Source organism: Falco cherrug, chromosome 12 (assembly GCF_023634085.1).
Source record: "Falco cherrug isolate bFalChe1 chromosome 12, bFalChe1.pri, whole genome shotgun sequence".
Classification (NCBI taxonomy): Eukaryota; Metazoa; Chordata; class Aves; order Falconiformes; family Falconidae; genus Falco; species Falco cherrug.
In genome coordinates this window covers 45,175-63,297 of record NC_073708.1, presented here as the reverse complement: position 1 = coordinate 63,297, position 18,123 = coordinate 45,175, and the positions used below count along the sequence as shown (strand labels likewise).

General features: G+C 38.6%; 1 protein-coding gene across 3 annotated transcripts in view; it reads right to left on the bottom strand.

Annotated features, from left to right (window-relative positions):
• Positions 1-17,904, bottom strand: part of GPSM2 (G protein signaling modulator 2) — a 30,925-nt gene extending 13,021 nt beyond the window's left edge. The window contains exons 1-2 of one of the 3 annotated variants that reach the window (XM_055725090.1): positions 17,798-17,904; positions 5,238-5,544 (exon numbers count right to left, since the gene is read on the bottom strand). In XM_055725090.1, coding sequence (XP_055581065.1) covers positions 5,238-5,299 — 62 coding nt within the window. In that variant the 5' untranslated portion in view covers positions 5,300-5,544; positions 17,798-17,904. Of the gene's footprint in view, positions 1-667; positions 5,213-5,237; positions 5,545-17,797 lie in introns of those variants that run through there. The other 2 variants (XM_027806596.2, XM_027806595.2) reach the window with 2 other exon arrangements.
• Positions 17,905-18,123: the final 219 nt, after the last annotated feature.

The window sequence follows — 18,123 nt, the reverse complement described above, 5'->3', positions numbered from 1 at the left end:
GAAAGAAAACTTCAGGTCTTGATCTTGAAGCAATATGGTTCTCTAGCTTTTTCAAGGTACATGCATTTTTAAAAGCTCACAAAAATGTCAGCATTCTACTTTTAAAAGATTTTTTCACAACAAAAACTCAGTAAGAGACATTCTGTAAGCATTTAAAAAGCACATGTTAATATTGCCAAAACATGGACATCAACTTTGTAAATTTGTATATTGTTTTGAATTGTTCTTCAAGATGGATTATACAGTAAGTTTAACAGTTTGCACTCCAAACCAGAACATTTGGTGTGGTTAAAGATATCCTCATTATGTCATCATTTGATACGTACCTGGTTGTAAGAATGAACCATTTAGAATTCTATTCCTAAAACCATTTCCCTTCATATGCACAAATCAGTAATAGCAACAATCAAATACTGGGTTTTCTCAGAGTTATTTTAATGGCAACACCAGAAGACAGCTGTTTTTGACAAGATATAGTGATGAAGCATTTAACATACCTGCAATGTTTAAGTTTCTTTATTTTTCTAAATTGGAAAAAAAAATACATTATACAACATTCTAATCTGGCAGGAAAGAAATATTTTTGAAAAATCCAATGACTTTCAAGAGAACTAGGAGAATTTGGATCATAAGTAAAACAAGCTACCAACACAAAATAGCACCATACCTGCTGGTCTTCGACATTCCACAACTTACGCACAACGAGATGACAGACATCTTTAACTTTTGCAATTAAAAATACTGTATGCTTGGTAGTTGGTAAAGATGCAGACAGCAAATGATAACTCAGGCATGAAGTTCTTCCCAGGCCCAACTTCTCAGGTTGGATATCCATAACACATGCAGTATTTTTAGGTTTGGAAACTCTTCTCAGAGAAGATAATGCATTCCTACTTGCTAAAATACACAACCTGGTTTTTATTACATTGTGCATGTGTTGAATGTAAGACAGGAAAAGGCAGAAATGATTAAGTGCAGTTAAGTACAAGGCAGAAATGATTACACCATCAGCAACTGAAGGTTTAAGACTTAAAACACTTCATTGGGTAATCTTAATCCTATCCAGAGAGGTTCTCTCCGGGCACCTCATGTTAACTGACATGTCCAATTAAAGTGACAGCTAGAAAATATGGTGCTCCTTATGCAAAGATTTAGACCATTACACAATCACATCGATTTCATTATATTTTTAGGTAAGAAGGGTAAAGCTTTCAGCAAAATATATACGTGATATGATAGTCAAAATGCTATACTGGATGCCAGTTCTATAAGTTAATTTATCCCATTAAAAAATACCATGCTTTGATTTGCAACTGTGATGCATCAGCCACCTGATCAATGAAGAAAAGGCACAGTTTAAAAAGGCACAAGGACAATATCAGAGAATGCTATGGACTGGTAATTTTCCTGATATACTGCATTCAATTAATTTCAGACTATGCCAGACTGCCAAAGGCCAAGGCAGCACTACCATTTCTTCAAGGAACTTGATATGTAACCTTTTGACTTCACAAACCTAGACTTAACATAACTTAAGAAAATGAAAGATTTCATGTTCATACAGGACATAAATAACTGCAAAGCTAAGGCTTATACCCAGGCTGATGAAAGTCAGCTGTCAAATTAGAGAGTGTTCCCATTCAACCAGAATTACAGGAAGTAAATGAACATTAATAAATTGTTTGAGTTAAAAGAAAACCACCAAAATTTAACACTACTCTTGAGTGCAATTCTAGAAAGGTTGTGTTAATAGTTCGCTAGAATCTGTACAGCAAATTAAAACTATAATTCCATTTGGATCTGTTCTTACTGACCTTCTACAGTTTTGAAGTCTAAATAATCTATAAAATAAAACAAAAAAAGAACAGAGAAAAGAAAATATTTATTTCCACAGTTGCCTATACCCAATATTAATATTTTATTCATGCTACATAAGAGCTATGAAACCATAGAGTTACTTTAAGTTTGCTACGCTTATCCAGCAAGTACCAAAACTGGACTCAGAAGGAGGTTTTTTTTCAGTCAACACCTTTTTTTTTTTTAAATATATATATATATATATTTTTTTTTTTTTTTTTTACACAGGTGCTCTCCAGTCAAAAAACCCATCACCCCTTAGGAATGTTTTAACTGTCACTACTAATGGTTAAATAGCATGTCAGCAGACTATACAGGGCTAGGTTATCAATGTTTTAGGAAGCCATTAAATAGTTACAAGGAGAATATGAAATTACTTTCTCTGTTCCCAGGGCTGAATTGAATTACTTATTTATTCAACACCCAATGGCTAAACAAAAGATATATTGAATCCACAGAGAGGAGAAGAGAACAAGGCCCATTCATCTGTGTAATGAAATTCTGTTCCTGCTAAACAGGATAATGTTCTTCCCGATATGACTGAGGAAATACATATACTGGGCTTCATTTTGTTTTTCTTTTACAGTTGCCTGGACCTGTCTGTCCTCTGAAAGGTTGGCATCTCCTGAATAATTTCTCATTTGTAAAACTACCTCATCCTTATCTGTCCCTCTCTAAGCTTTTCAACTTGCCTAGCTCCCTTTCCTTTTTCCTTTTCTTCCCCCCCCCCCCTTCCCCCCTGCCTTGTTCATCTCCGAAATTCCTCACATTCTCTTTTGAACCTTTACATTTATAAAAATACAAACCCTAAGCATAATGCCTTCACAACCCAGCCTCCCTGGTTTTTTCTCCCATTTTGGAGGCTCCCTTCCTTTAGCTGTTCTCATCTTACAATAAAGAACAGAAAACTTGTAAGAAGTCGGTCAATAGATGGCAGCAAGAAGACTCATCGATTACTACAATCTCTAAACACAATTAATTTAGTTTTACTCTGTTCATTTTCCACTAAAAGGATTTTTGCTGTTGAGGGGGAACAGGGCTGCCATGCAATTTGCCACGAAACACATCAACATCCACAACATACCTAGATACAACCAAAAAACCAACCCTTATTATACCTCTTTAATTCACATGCACAAAATTACAAATGCCACAGCAGCCTACAACAAAGATCCCATACTATTCCTGACGCCCGTCCTTATTCCTCTATGTAATGCAGACACATACCACACTGACCGCTCCCAAGGACTTAACTACACCTTCACTGCAACACTGTGTTTAGTCAAACAAGACTGATGTCAAACTTAGAAACAAAACACACACAAAGAAACCACACCCTGAATTTTGGGTTCTTCTGCTCCAGTCCAGATGAAAGCAGTTCCAAGATTTTGGTGTATTAATTTAGCAGGCCAAGACAAATGAGTTCTACAAATATTTACTCTATAGACCACTTATTACTCCCATTTATTAATATCAGCATTTTATTTTCAATCACTAAACAACATAAGAATAAAGATTAGTTCTGTTCCACTAACATAAGCACCTTTATAGCTGCCAAAGTGATGTTGGTCAGCTACAGTGGGGAGAAAGAAACAGACACATAGTAAAGCCCTTCCCTAGCAGTGGGCGACCAGCTACTTTTTAAAGTCAATTCTACTGGAATACCAGAAAGATCTGTAGGTAAAGGGTTTTTAAAAGCAATAAATACCGCGACCACCACCACTAATTAATGACCTGCTCTTTCCTGCATTAAACTGTAATCTACAACATTTTGAAAAGTAAAATCTTTTTCAGGTAAATTAGCTGAAATATAAAAATATAGCTATTTAATTGAATCATCATAGAATTCCAGTTCAATATAATGAATTAATTTGCAGTTTATCTAAGCTTCAGAAAAGTTTAATATTTAAAAAAGATTAAAAGGATTATGACTTGCTGTTTTTTAAATATTCATCAGATTACAGTTATTACAGAAAGTTTTAATAAGGCCATTAATATTTCTATTGTTAATCAGTATCATTCAAGCCTGTACTGAAATACTTTGCCCTGATTGTGCTTGCCAATTTTTTTAAGTTATTTTTGGATTGCCAATTTAAAGCAGACAATTGGCTGTGCCACTTTGTTCATCCATTTACTTCTATAGTAGTATTCTGAACAGCTCCTTTTTTTATTAAAGAGACAGCAAGGATCTGCTACAGGTGTCTGGTGAGGTCCAAGAGCATCAGCACAGGTAAACAATTCACAGGAATGCTGGGAGTCAAATCCATTCCACGAAAAACTTAGCACAGAAGAAACAGCATGCTCACGCACTTAGGGGTTCCTGCTGTCAAAGCCACGATAGAAAGAATTTAGCAAAATTAAGAGATCTGAGAGTAAGTTACAGTTTGGTGTAACGTTCTCCTTAATGACCGTGAAAAAGCTCCTTCTTCTGACTGCATCTGCTAACCCGAACTAAGACTGTCTTTCTATGAAATGGAAGACCAATCTAACAGCAATCTAACACTGTCAGAACATTTTCAGAATTATTTTTAAGCTGTAGTGTGTGCCAGCTTATAAATAAAAGCTTTGTTCCTGTTAGCTAGCAAGGAAAAGGTCTCCAAAGTAAGGATGACCAGGGTAGAATGTGGGGGAAGCACACAACAAGAATCAGACTTTTTATTTGTTTTTAGCACAATCATTCCAGCACCCCTCCCTATTGAATGAGCTGCAATATTTACACTTCCAAACACCAGCCATCCAAATAGCATGCACTACACAATGCTTCTGTTGTTCAGGTTCATTACAGTGAGTCCACAATGCTAAAGCGTTATCCCCTGTCTGTAAAGGGGATTCCAGAAGAAAAATTATAAAAGCTCTCAGAAGGGAAACCACATCTCTTTTTGACTTGCAAAACCAGTACTTTTTTAGTCCAAGGGATCAAAGCAGTTTCTATCTGTCAATCAAATTGCTTTATTTTAAGCAAGGAAAACACTGCTCTAGGTGACAGCACATAAAAAATCCATCATTGATAAAAGCAATAATAAGACAAGTACAGAGAACTTTAGCAGACAAAACTCAACAATTTGCATATGCAGCCCAAAAGCTAAAAGCAGAAGGAACAGGTATTACCATGCAGAAATCATACTTCATATCATTCTATCAGAAATACAAAGCACTACAGACAATCACGTACTATTCTGCAAACACATGCAGCTCCAACACTGCACAATAATATAACTACTTTTGTTAAATTGTATAGCTCAAAAATCTAGGAAAACAAAAATTTTAGCTTGCAGTTTCAGTTACACTAGTAACAGAGATATCAAACTATTTGTTGCAACTTGTTTCATTTTCTATTATTAACAGCACTTACTCATCCATACTAAAATGAATAGTCTTACCTGTATCGCACATGAAAGGAGCGATCTTCACGCATACTTATCAAAGCATTACTTTCCTCCATGGAGTTGCATTATCAGTAGAGAAAATAATATTGTTCTGCTGTAGGGCAAGTACTTTACTACTGAGAATTTTTGTCAGAACACCATTCCAGTTACTATATTAATAAGTTGGAGAAAAGATATCCTAAGCTCCTGTTGAAAAACTCTTCTTTATTAGTAAGGTCAGGAGGTCACTGTCAGACACGTCTTAAACCTTCAGAAACGCATTCAAATTCGTTCATCTGTGGCTCTCCATTCAGCTGTGTTTCTGCAAAGGGAACACAAGATGCTTGGCTTGAACTCTTATAACCATTTGCAGCTGATGTAAAAGCATCACACTACTCCTACCAAGCAGTTAGTGTCAATCAAGACCTTAAAGCCAGAGCCAAAGCCTTCTACATACATATGGCAATTCCTGTAGGCAAGCGAGAAAGCAAAGAAGGTTTAACAAAAAAACCGCACGCTCTTTCCCGTTGGAAACTTGGAGTAATTTACTCTTGTTAGTATTCTTTGGCCTCAGAAGTTGCAAGCAAAAAGCTTAAAGGATGAAAGCTACAGAAGGAAAGGCATAATATAAGAGATCACAAACTGCTTTACACATAAACAGTACTTGCTGAAACCATGACAGCAGTCTGAACTAGCTGGCACAATCCCATGTAGAGATCATCCATTCTGGAGATCATCCCGCTTGGAACATTATAAGCACAGAAGCCAGCAGAGGGTTAAGTTATATTCTCCTTTTCACCCACGACTCCCAAAAGTAAAGGGGAGAGGTATGGGAGGTTGGGTTTTGGTTTTTCCTTGGGTTTTTGTTTTTGTTGGGTTTTTTTTGTTGTGTTGTGTTTTTTTTCACTTAGACATCAGACATGTTTAGGCTGGCAGGGAAAAGATAAACAAAGAAGAAACTCTGTATTCAAAAGTTTACCCACTTCTAAGCATATTCTTAGTAGAGGAACTGACATATTTATTGCTCAATACTAGTATTACCTGCCTTTGCAAGTAAACATATAGTTGTGTTATTCAGAAATCCGTATTTCATCAAGAGACTGCAGAGATATCAAGAAACAAGAACAGAGCTCAGATTTAAAGCTGTCATCAGAAGAAAACACAACCCTCTCTATTTTTAATTGCCAAGGTAGACCATGCCTTTTCCTCTCATTAGTTTCATCAAGTACCAGCTTCCCATCATACTCTTACCTTGACAGCACCCCCTCAAACAGACCATCCACATTCTTCGAGTCAAACAACTACTCTGTCCTTCCATGCTCATCATTACAATTATTTGGCATCAGCAAGTGGGTGTGGGTATTTTGGCCATTACAAAGTGTGACACATACAGTTTACAATACCACTGCAACCCACACACTGCACAGATTGCGTTACAGGTATTTACTCTCCGGAAGTTTGTCTGAGCCTCCAGTCAGGTAACTGGTGCCAGCAGATAGCTGTAAGCCACCCAGTCCACAGCAATCATCCATGAGCATTCCATCTGCTCAGCAAATGCAAGGGAATTTGAAGTTCTTTTCCACAGATGGATACACTCCTGCAAATTACTACATGCCACAAACTAAAAAGTGTGCACTTCAACAGCTACCATGGATCAAGAAATGACTGGTAATTTGTTTGCATATTTACACTGTAATTGTTATTAACTGAGTAATTTGGTTTAAGAAGCTTTTTTTAAAATAAAAAGCCAAATGTAATAAAAAAGTTGTACTTGAAAGTACATCGGAACAACCGCATTTGTTTAAATGTCTGTTATTTTCAGCAGCACATTTCACATCAGATGTTTATAACTTCATTTTATGCGAGCTACACTTCTGTCCTCATACTTAACCTCATCCTCTGACTGATAACACCATCTCCAAGCAGCTGGAATCACTGTTCCTGCTTTCTTCTCTCCTGACAGGCCACACAGCACATTCCTGGTCTTGGGAGGGTGATACAGACACACCTGAGTTGGCCAACACATCATGATCACAGATCATTACTGGGTCTGGTCTTCGTACTTTGCTTCCTTCACCCATACCTCATAAGGATGCCAGGTTATGCCTTCGGCCACACCACCACGTAATCAGTAAGCAAACTTAAAGCATATCAGAGCGGTGAATTCAGAATTCAGGAGGTGGAAAGCAAGGAACGCTTCCACAGTCAGCATCTCTCAGGCGGAAACCAGCCTTGGGAGGACCACGCTACAGCAAACTAGGCCATGCTCTTTTAACTGATGCAACTTAACTATTCAGAGTATCCCTGTGTAACCAAGGCTTTCCTAAGCTGGCGATCAACACAACTGATCCAAGGACACAACCCTTCAGCAGAAAAAGCCTAATGAATTAACAGAAATCACAAGTTCTACTCTATCAGCATATCTAACAGTGAAATGGGCTTTCTCCTAAACTTGCGTTTTTAATTAAAACTTCACGTAATCAAAACTTTTTTCACATGAAAAAAGGACTTGGTGCTTACTAGGAAAAAAATCTGTATTGATGGAAAGCAGCTGCCTTAAATTTTTTCTCCTCAGACCTCTAAACAATGCAAAATCCATATCCATGTTAAAGAGCTGCCTTTCAGGAAAGCATAAATAGAAAACTGAAGTTGTTTACACAACTTTAAAATGCACAATTTTACTATTCCAGTTATCAAATGTAGGGAGTCCTAGCTCTCTTGTAATTTCAAAGTACGGAGAAAAAGCATACAGAAAAAAAATACAGCCTCCTTCAGAAGTGGAAAACTAAACCGGTGTTACACAGTCGTACCATACCAAAACCACTACCCCTCCCCACCCACGCCCAATCAAATAAAGCAAGGCAGAGGTTAGGCAATCAAATGTGGCAGCCAGTTTATACCCCACAACAGACAACACATATACTTCAACTCTATTAGGAGAAAAACATGAGCCATACCTAGGGCTTATCCACCCTGACTATAAACAGCTAAAGGATCTTTAATTGAACCCTCAGTAAAAAGCCAGTTTTGCTTCAGTTCAAAGTTTTATTTAAAAAAAATGTTCTTACCGCTGTCAAGTCACTTTTCATTCTTTTCTATTAAATCACAGATTTACATAGAAGCTACATAGATACAGAAGCTTGGGGTTTGCATGGCATGAGGTTTTAAGGCTGAATTCCTTACTAAAGTCTATGAAACTACTTTTAACTTGATCCTCTAAAATTGCATAAAATCTATTATGTTAATTTCAACAAATTTTACAATGAAATAAAAAAATCATGGTAAAATATGAATGTTGCATACTGAAAGGAAACCCACACAACAATGCTTTAAGAAGTGAAACACCACCACACTTGCACTTACTCAGTATTTTTCATAAACTTATGTTTAGTGTTCTCAAAAAGGGAACCAAGGCCTAAAAGCTGATATTCAAAGCGCATCTCAACCTTCTATTAACATCACTGAACTGGATCAGTGATATACATGTTAATACTTGAATGAGGCACGTGCCCTCTCAAGAAAAATTAAAGAAGAAACAAAGACTCCCCTATCTTCAGTTCTGATCAGTTTATTTCAAGTCCCTGACAACAATAAAACAATAGCTGCAATTTCTTTCTCAAAAGCCTGTTATGCAAACTACTCGTCCTACTTATTACAACTTCCAGACAAGCATTTCATGTTTAAGGCATTTTCCATTTCACAAAAGATATTATTACATACTACAAATTTTATCACAATGGTAGACAATCAACTTTTATCAGTTTGCAGTTCTTAGTTACACTGAACTTCTGCAACAGATCCCTCCATTTTAACTTCTGATAGAATACTGTATTTCCACACAAGTGAAAATCAATTGGCAACAACAGAAAACTGATACTACTTATTAGCAGTATATAGAACCAATGATCACAACATACTTGGAGAGGGAGATGGTTTTTTTCTCCTTCAGCTCCTTAAAACAGTACATTTCTGCAGCTTCATTGGCTCCTTCCCTCAATCCATACCTTCCTTTTTGGAGTTTGTCTGATGATCAAAAGTATTGCTTTGCTTATCTACAGTTACATGGCTGACATATGCCAACCAGTCACTTGGAGGCTGACAGACTGAGCATCTAACAGTTTGATTCCTTCTGCCTTTCCCTAAAGGAGACTATCAAGTAATGCCGTCTCTACCCATCTGCTATTTTTCACAAAACTACAGGAAATGAGCGTCTGCCAAATGAAGTCATCACTGACAAAGATTCAAAAGCTACTAAAAGAAAGCACAGACAGACCAATTGCACAAATTTTATTTCCTTAGAAAAACTAGCTACAGAGATTTGCTGTTTCAAGATTAAAGGCAAATATCCCAATAGTGAACTAAGTGTGAATTTCCTTCAGGAAGAGGCTACACCACGGGGTGAAAAAAAAAAAAAGGAAAAGATGCTTGCACTGGATTATCTAAAAGCAAAACAGAGCTTTGCATACCCTATGGAGAATGAGACAGACTAAACAACAACAACAAAAAATACATTGACAATTCTATTACTAAATACAGAAATTAGCTTGACTCCAGACCAGCAAAATCTACAACTGCAGCATGTAAACACAAACAGTAAAACAAGGAGCATTCAGAACTAGACAAACCATAATTTTCACCTTCAAATGCTGCCCAAGGACATTTTTAAAATTCACCTGAACTAACAAATAAGCCTAAAATAAGCCACAAAAACCCTTAAACTTCTATACCAAGTTTAATATTGTATTTACATAGTAAACAGCAGCATCATTAGCATTTCTGTACTAATACATATTCCCCTGTGAACAAGCCTTAAAATAACTGTGTGCCACATTGGGAAAAAGGAATTTTTTCCAAACAACGAGCATAGCACAACAGAAGTGACTGGTCACGACACTGGATCATACAGATACAGGAAACACTGTACTAAGCCCAGTGTGGTTACTCTTGGAAGTTTATAATTAAACTCTTCTCTCCACCACTTTTGACACAAGTTCAACAGCTGATGAACTGACAGCACATAGAAACCACCTTCACTGATGAAGTGAAGGTGAGGTTTTATCCAGGGTCAATGATGATGTAGGAACAATACCTGCTCTGAAATACTGCCTTTTTCTCCTCATGGATTTATATACGGAGCAGATACACCCCCAGAATAAACCACAGGGCTTCTTTTAAAGGACTGGCTTAGCACTACACAATACAAGCAGCATACAAGCATACATCCCAGCATACAGCTCAAGTGCAGTTCACACCAAACATCAACAAGTTGCATCAGAAGGACAAAACAGGAAAGCTGAGGTTCGTAAACAACTACCTCAGACACTCCTCCTAGGTGTGAGTCTGATAAAGCAGATTCTGCAGTTTCTAATCACTGTGAAACACAGGGAAGACCCAGCCTAACACATCCTATGCTATCAGACAAGCTGCAAATAAATTAATACCACCATCTAATGTTCTTGATTCAGATGCTTCCTCCTCCACCCCAGTTGTATTTACCATTCTGACTTACAAATATGGGCTCATATGAAACTAACCCACATGACTGAGTATCGTAGACAATCCTAAAATGGGTGGAAAGGGTGGTGGGGGTATTGTATCAGCTTTGGGCCACATGTGATGTTCTTTCAACAAATTTGGAATCCTACTAACACAGTGCTTCTCAAACATAAATTTCACTTAGAGCATACTAACAGAAGGAGGAATATAGTTGCCTCTCCTTTCCCCAAATCATGTGGACAGAGCTATCTTTTATATATGAAACCATCAGCTCTGTGCTGGAAAGAGAGTCAAAAAACTGTAACTGACAGCATAAGGCCAGACAAACATTTTATTACCAGAAGCGGTCAGTGCCTAGCTAAATACCTTTTATGAATCAAAAGAACAGAACCACTGTACTGAGAAACAGTAACCTGACTCCATTATCTATGAAATTATTTCATCTCTCTTAGTCAGCTAATGCCCAAGACTTCACTACTTCAGTATAAGCAGCAGTCTTTTCAAGACAGGCAACAGAAGCACAGAGGTTATAAAGAGTAGAAAAATACTAATGATAGGAGCTATAGCACTCATGACACTCCTCCATCCAAAAATTAAAATAACTGATAAGTGAAAAATTACACAAATACTATCATCTGTCACAAACTCCTGAGTGATACAACTGATTCTATTCTACACTTCTCTCCCCAATTTGTTTCTAGCACTGTATTTAGCCAAATGGAAGAAAAGAATTTTTGTCCAAGTATTTTAATTTACGTCAATTCAGCCAATGTGACTACAGGAGGAGAAACCTCTTGCTGACAAAGGAGTACAAGAATGCACAGAACAACCCAAAGTAGGACTGTGAAATAATTTTATTGAAAATATTAATAACTACATGAAACAAAAGTATTGAAAATACTGCATACAACATACTATTTTACAAGATTAAATACATAATTATACATCATACTAGTTTACAGAATTCTACTTATATGTTTTAAACAAGATTTAAAAATGTCCTAGCAACGAGATCCTTCTAAATCTTGAGATTATTTTAAAAAAATAATAAAACAACAACAGGTGCCCTGCATTTCTGAGACAAATTTTGCTCACAATGAAGTGAGGATCTCACCATACCCACAGCTGAAAGCATGGACTTGAATTCCACACTAGAAGAACACAGGTCCAGAGCAGAGCCCATAATTTATTATCTAATTGCTAATACAGCCTTGCATTATGACAGACATAGCAACAGTGGAGGTATTTATCATCCTATTTCTAAAAACATTTGTTTGTTTGAGGTTTCCTTTATTTCTTTGGTTACCTAAACCCAATGGACCCTGCTGCATTGTGGGTTCTAAAAACATGTAAGAGAAGGTTCGTTTCCTCTGTGCCCTTTCGCATATACTAATTCCTCTTGATTCTTCGCCACACCTCTTCTTGGCATAGCAGACTAGATGCCCTGGCTTACACAACGTTCTGTTAAAGGCAAACAACAGTCTAGGAGCATTTCTACATGCCTTCTGGTATTACCTGTATATATTTCCCACTTATTCTGTAGATTAGGAGGAGTTTTTTTTCCTTTCTGTGTGGAGTACGTAGTTTAATAGTGTTTGGGGCTTTAAGTAATGCTAAAGGTCTGCAACATGGCAAGCATTTTAAACTCTGTATATCCTTTTTCTTCATTTTTTCCCTTCTGTTGTGCAGGTTGTGTGAACACCTCTTAACAAGTAAGCATTGCCTAATGTTATTTTCAATATTATCCACAATTACTAACCTTAAAACACAAGCAGTCTTAATGACACAAGTTATTTCTGCCAGATTATAAAAAAAACCTACTCCAACCAACCATGATAACTGAATCCAGAAGCATCTCCCGCCTCTGAGTCAGAAAGAACCACAGAAGCAGCTCACCAGCATTCTTACTGGGTTATTTTCTTTTCCTTTTATACAAAACACTAAAGCAGTAGGTAAAAATTGCATATACACTATGCAACAAGAGAAACATGTATCATACCAAGAACTAAAGAAAAACATAAAACTTTCAGGTAAGGAACATTCAAATTTCTGGCCAGAATCTGGTATCTCTAGTCCCACTAAACAACCTATTTTCACCCAGCAATCAGATTGAAAAGTAAAGACATTATTTAAAGTGAAATAATTAAGAACAGAAAGAGATGCCAGCAACACAGGAGAATGATGCAATACCTAAGTGACCAAAAAAAAAACCATCCTCATGGCTAGTATATTCAGAGTACTGTCATAGTTTCAGGCCCACTCTATTAACTGTAGTAAATGCAAAGGTGCCCTGTTAGGCATAGTAAAGGTATAGTATACGTTTGCAAATAGAAGTATTTAAGGCATCTGGCAATGATGCAGGCCATACAGTGACTTGCAGTCTTAAAATGTATTGTAGACAAAACCAAACTAACAGCTAGCACACATGACTCCACTGAGTAACACAAAGCAGCAGCAACAAACGCACATATTAGATTGTTATCAGTGTTCAATGATGCAAAGGTGGACCTCTCAGTACCTCTATCAAAGAGTATCTTTCCAGAACAGAGCATCTGTTTTCTAAGAGAATCAGTATTTAGCTGGAAATCAGCTTGCTACTTAAATGTACGTAATTACTGTCCAGTGTGCAAGTTGAAGAACTGGGTGTAGCTAACACAAGTAACCACAAGCATTTTTATTATAAGGATATTCCTGCAGATAGTTTATGTAAGCGATCTATTTAAATCCTGAAGTAAGGCAATCCTACACTATGACAAAATAAGAAAGGAAAAGAACATGAAGTGCCAGCAGAATCCAGCACCTCCAAAATAAAACTAATCAGGCAACTGAAAGCTAACTCTAAATGCAGCACGATTAAGATTTCAGGTAGAAGACACAAAAATAACATCCTCTCTTTGCCTTAAAAAAAGAGCAAAGTCAGAATAGCTTGTAATTTTTCACATATTTGATACATCATGGTATTACGATTCCTGCATTTTTATTTTTTATCAGAACAAGTTCCAAGTTAAAACATACTGTCATCCATAGACTGAAGACAAGTATCATGCTGCCTTCTTTCCAAGCATACCACAACTGCAGATGAGATACGCAGCTTTAAAGTGCTTAAATGCCACAATAGACTTCAATGACAGTTCACAACAAACCTGTAACTTGTGACCCTTTTATTCTTAGTGTAAGTGGAAATTATATTACCACAGAATCAGCAAGAGCTTTGTTACCAAGTTCTGAACGTAAATTCAAACATTGCTCCTTCTGCTTATTAGGGACAATCTCATCATGCCAATTAACATATACCAGAACTCTCCTAACCAACAAGGGATTTACCCAAGTACCTTCAGTTTGGGAAATGGAGCATGTTATACGATGTGAAAGAACACCAGATGGGAAAAAAATTTCAGCACAAGATGTGGACTATTTGCACTTAAGCTGATAGAGCAAGTAGATCGCAAATCTCTCCAATAAAATGTTCTGCTTAACTCCTTCTTGGCCTGTAACATCTTGTAAAAAGAAATCCTCATAAGTAAAAGAAAGAAGACAGACTGATTGCACAAGCATCTTACAGAGATAGGGGAAAATTAATCTTAAGATTCCATAATTTTTTTTAAAAAAGTCCTTAGAATCACTGGTAACAAAATACAATTGCAACTTAAGCAAAGCAATATAGCTGCTATTTCAAATTTCCTATTTCATACTGTGATTGTCGTTCAGAGATTTAGCAGGCAGTCAGCATAAAGAACTCATTACCACTCCAGCAAGTTTTTACTGTGCAAGGAGCAGATGTAGCTGTCATAGACCTTGTATTACACAACCAAAATGATCCATGACAGTTTAATGCCAGCAGCATTGCTTTGCGCATCACCTGTGCCCCTCAATTCCCAAGTATTAACTGTCTTCTCTATTACAAGTCCACAGCTGAACATATGGCTACAGCCTGTATAAACTGTACAGTGCAGGATAAACACATACTCTTGTAAGAAGAACACGTTTTCTTCTTTTTACTTCCTATAGACATAGATACAGTTTATTTATAGCACATCACCTATGTAGATTTAAGGACAACAGTATTTGTTGAGGTGCCAAGTTGCAAATTGCTTTGCATATTTATTCTAACATCTGGGATTCAAATGCAAATCTATTCAGAAGCTAGTCGATGCATTTTTTTTCAGTCTACGTGACATACTGAACTAGACTCCATTTTGCCCCCGCTGCCCATAGATTTATCCACTATACATACAGATTACCATGCAAATACAATTGGTCACAATAGTGTACCCTGTCCTCTAATAAGGTACAGACTCCAAAGTATTGCATACAAGGAACAAAATTACTGACAGTATACTAGCAGAATAATGGTAGGGGAAAAGAAATAAAAAAGATTTAGAGGGGCTTCTCTGCAGATCATATATCAATTATGTTCTCTATAACTCAGCTGCATGAAAGTTTGTCTTTCCTACTGGTATAAGGTTTCTAATACGCAAAAGTTTTATTACATGAACAAGAACCATGTTCTTCAAACACTGCCAAATTTGAATCCCAAGAGGCAACTCGACATTCATCATTTGTTCAATACTACCTATGTTGCAGACCATCTCTAACCAGTTTTTCCACTTCGATTTTTCCTGTATTCTACATGCCTAACATTGTGGTCTTCCACAAAATAATACTTCACTTTTTTACATACCATCATTTGTATAGCTGACTTACTATTAAATGGCTAAACAAAAGTTAAGATTTTCTTCACCTAGTATATTTCTATTCTTTCATTCACAGGAATAGTAATAGCAATAACAGGTTAATCTTTGAAAAAGTCATGAGATCAATACTTACTCCTTAAATATAAACAATTTCATTACCATGTTAACCTTAAAAGCTACTAAAAGCAAGACCAGTTACCAGATCTGGGCAGGAACGTCTAAGTTGTGGAAAGTGAAACCAACTGCACAACTGCTACAAAAAACCTGAATGACAGACAAAAAGAGAAAAGTACAAGTATCTTCACTACTAAATTAAAAAAGTGGAAAATCAGGAGAAACTAAAACCAATCCTGTTTTAAGCAAAACAGCAGAAACCAGATAAACTGTAAAGCAAGAAAAATTCCCCACATGTCAAACAGTTAAAATTACGGACAAGTAGCATTCATTTTTGAAAAAAACCACTGATTTCTTAATAAAACTTTTCCTTCCTAACTAGTGGGGAGCCAAGCTGCTTTACAAATCACATTGTACATGGCGATCTGAAGAACACTGCTTTAGAAAATCGGTGTGCTGTCATCTGCTAACAAGAAAAGGTTGCAAAATGGTGTTAGAAATAGTTATAGCATAAAAAGAACATATTCACATCCTGGCATTGTATAGGAGGTAAGACTTGCTTTCAAAATTGTTCTCCTGTAGAAGATGCCAAAAAACCCACGTTTTCTATGTTTTTGCAATGCTTTTCTCAACATTCACAGTTTTAAGAGACACACTTGCTAACTACCAAAAGGTCCAAGCAAAGAAAAAAATGTTGTCTCTAAATATCTCAGAAAAAAGAAAAAAATATTAACAATGTAAAGTAAAATGACAATAAGAGCACAATAATAAAGTGGTAAGGTGCCTATCAATACCTTTTCAAAAATTATTTTGACCTTCTAACCATCAAGTTCTGAAGTAATTCTCCAGCAAGAGTAGCAAGAATGTACAATCCTACGTAGTTTTTAAGATGCTTGAAAGAGTTACAAGAGCATTTAAATAAAGCAACCAAGAAGACCCACAGAGTTTTCTTCCAGTCCAATAAAGCTGCCTTAAGTTTCAGGTAAGTTTTGTCCCAGCTTTATATGGAAGTAACTGAAAGTATCAAGTCCTTCCCACCAAAGAGGGACACACACCCACAGTTCAGAAGTCTGGGTAATCATTAATGCAACTAGTAAGAAGGAACACTGGTAGAGGCCAATAAATTAGTTTGAACACAATAAAAATATATAAGCAAAGACTGCACTGTGATGATGCCCTTTTTCCCGACATTTTCTGTGCTAATGAAATTACGACTTAAAAGATGTAAACTTTTCAGACAAAATTTAAGGAGGGACCAGAATCTCTTAATTGGTCTTTTTGAGATGCAAGACTCAGCACGTTCTTCTAAATTCCGAGATGGTTTTGCAGCTCTCCATGGCAACCCAGGATGCACTCACCCTGCAGCCCGCCAGCAAGAACCTACCAGGAACTGCGCGTCAGGGTGAAAAAAAGCTTCTAAAGCAGAAGAAAAGCCACAGCTTCGAGGTGAGGTAAAATCCGCATCTTTGCAACCAGGGCAATAAAGGGATAAAGAAGAACTCTTGACCAACTATGCTCCCCCCACTGAAAGTCTGAATAAGCAAAAGGGGAAGGAAGTAGACCAGCAAAGGCTAGAGTCTAGTGGATAAGTAAGACTAGGTATGGTACAATTTGAGTGTAGACACGCTAAAACACAACGTCTACCTCAAATTCTTGAAGGGTTTAGAGCTGGCTCCCCATACACTTCACAGTACGTTTGCTGGTCCTTTGGCTTCTGCTGTATTAATAACCTGTTTCGTTCCTTCCCCTTCCCTTAAACTTTTATCTGCTATTTACCATCCTTACTTATCTTGTTACGCACAACACACCTGATTAAAGATACCTGACGTGACGCCTTTTTGCTACCGACTGGCTTCAGAGAAGCGAGGGCGACCCCTCGGTGCCAGCCGGCGGCCGAGGGCCGGGCCGGGCCGCCTTGCTGCGCTCACAGACCAGCGAGCCCGCCGGCCGCCCGGAGTAACGCCGCGCCGCGCCGGGACGCCAGCCCCAGGCACAGCGAGCCGCTCCCCCAAGCCCCCGGTACAGCGCGTTTGTTCGCAACGCGCAGGCGCCCGGCAGCGGCCCGGCCGCAAAGGCCGCCACAGCCAAGCGGAGCCAGGGCCGAGAAGCCGTGGCGCGGGAGCAGGTGCTGCCCGGCGGCGGGGCCCGGCGCTCCCATCCGGGCCAGGCGGCCCCGCGCCACACCCCCCCCCCCCTTCCTCGTACCCAGCGCGACTCCGCCCCAGCCGGCGAGGGACCGGGGCCCCGGCCGCCCCTTCCCTTCGCCCCTACCTCACCCGGGCGCCGGGCCCCGCTCGGCTCCCGCAGCGATCGCCGCACCACGCGCAGCCGCAATTCGAACCCACCAATCCCCGCGCGCCCTCCCCCACGCCCCGCCCTCCCCCACGCGCGGCGGGGCCAACGGCTGCCCGCCAGGACGCGATGCGCACGCCCCGCCCCGCCCCGCCGCCGGGAGCCGCGTCGTTTGTACGGACCGGGTTGGGGGGGGCGAGGGGAGGCTCCGCGCCCGGCGGCGGCGGCGGCCCGGCGGAGGGCGGGTGCGTCGGGGGCCCGAGCAGGACCCTAGCTGGCAGTCTCGGTTACACTCTGAGAGTTTA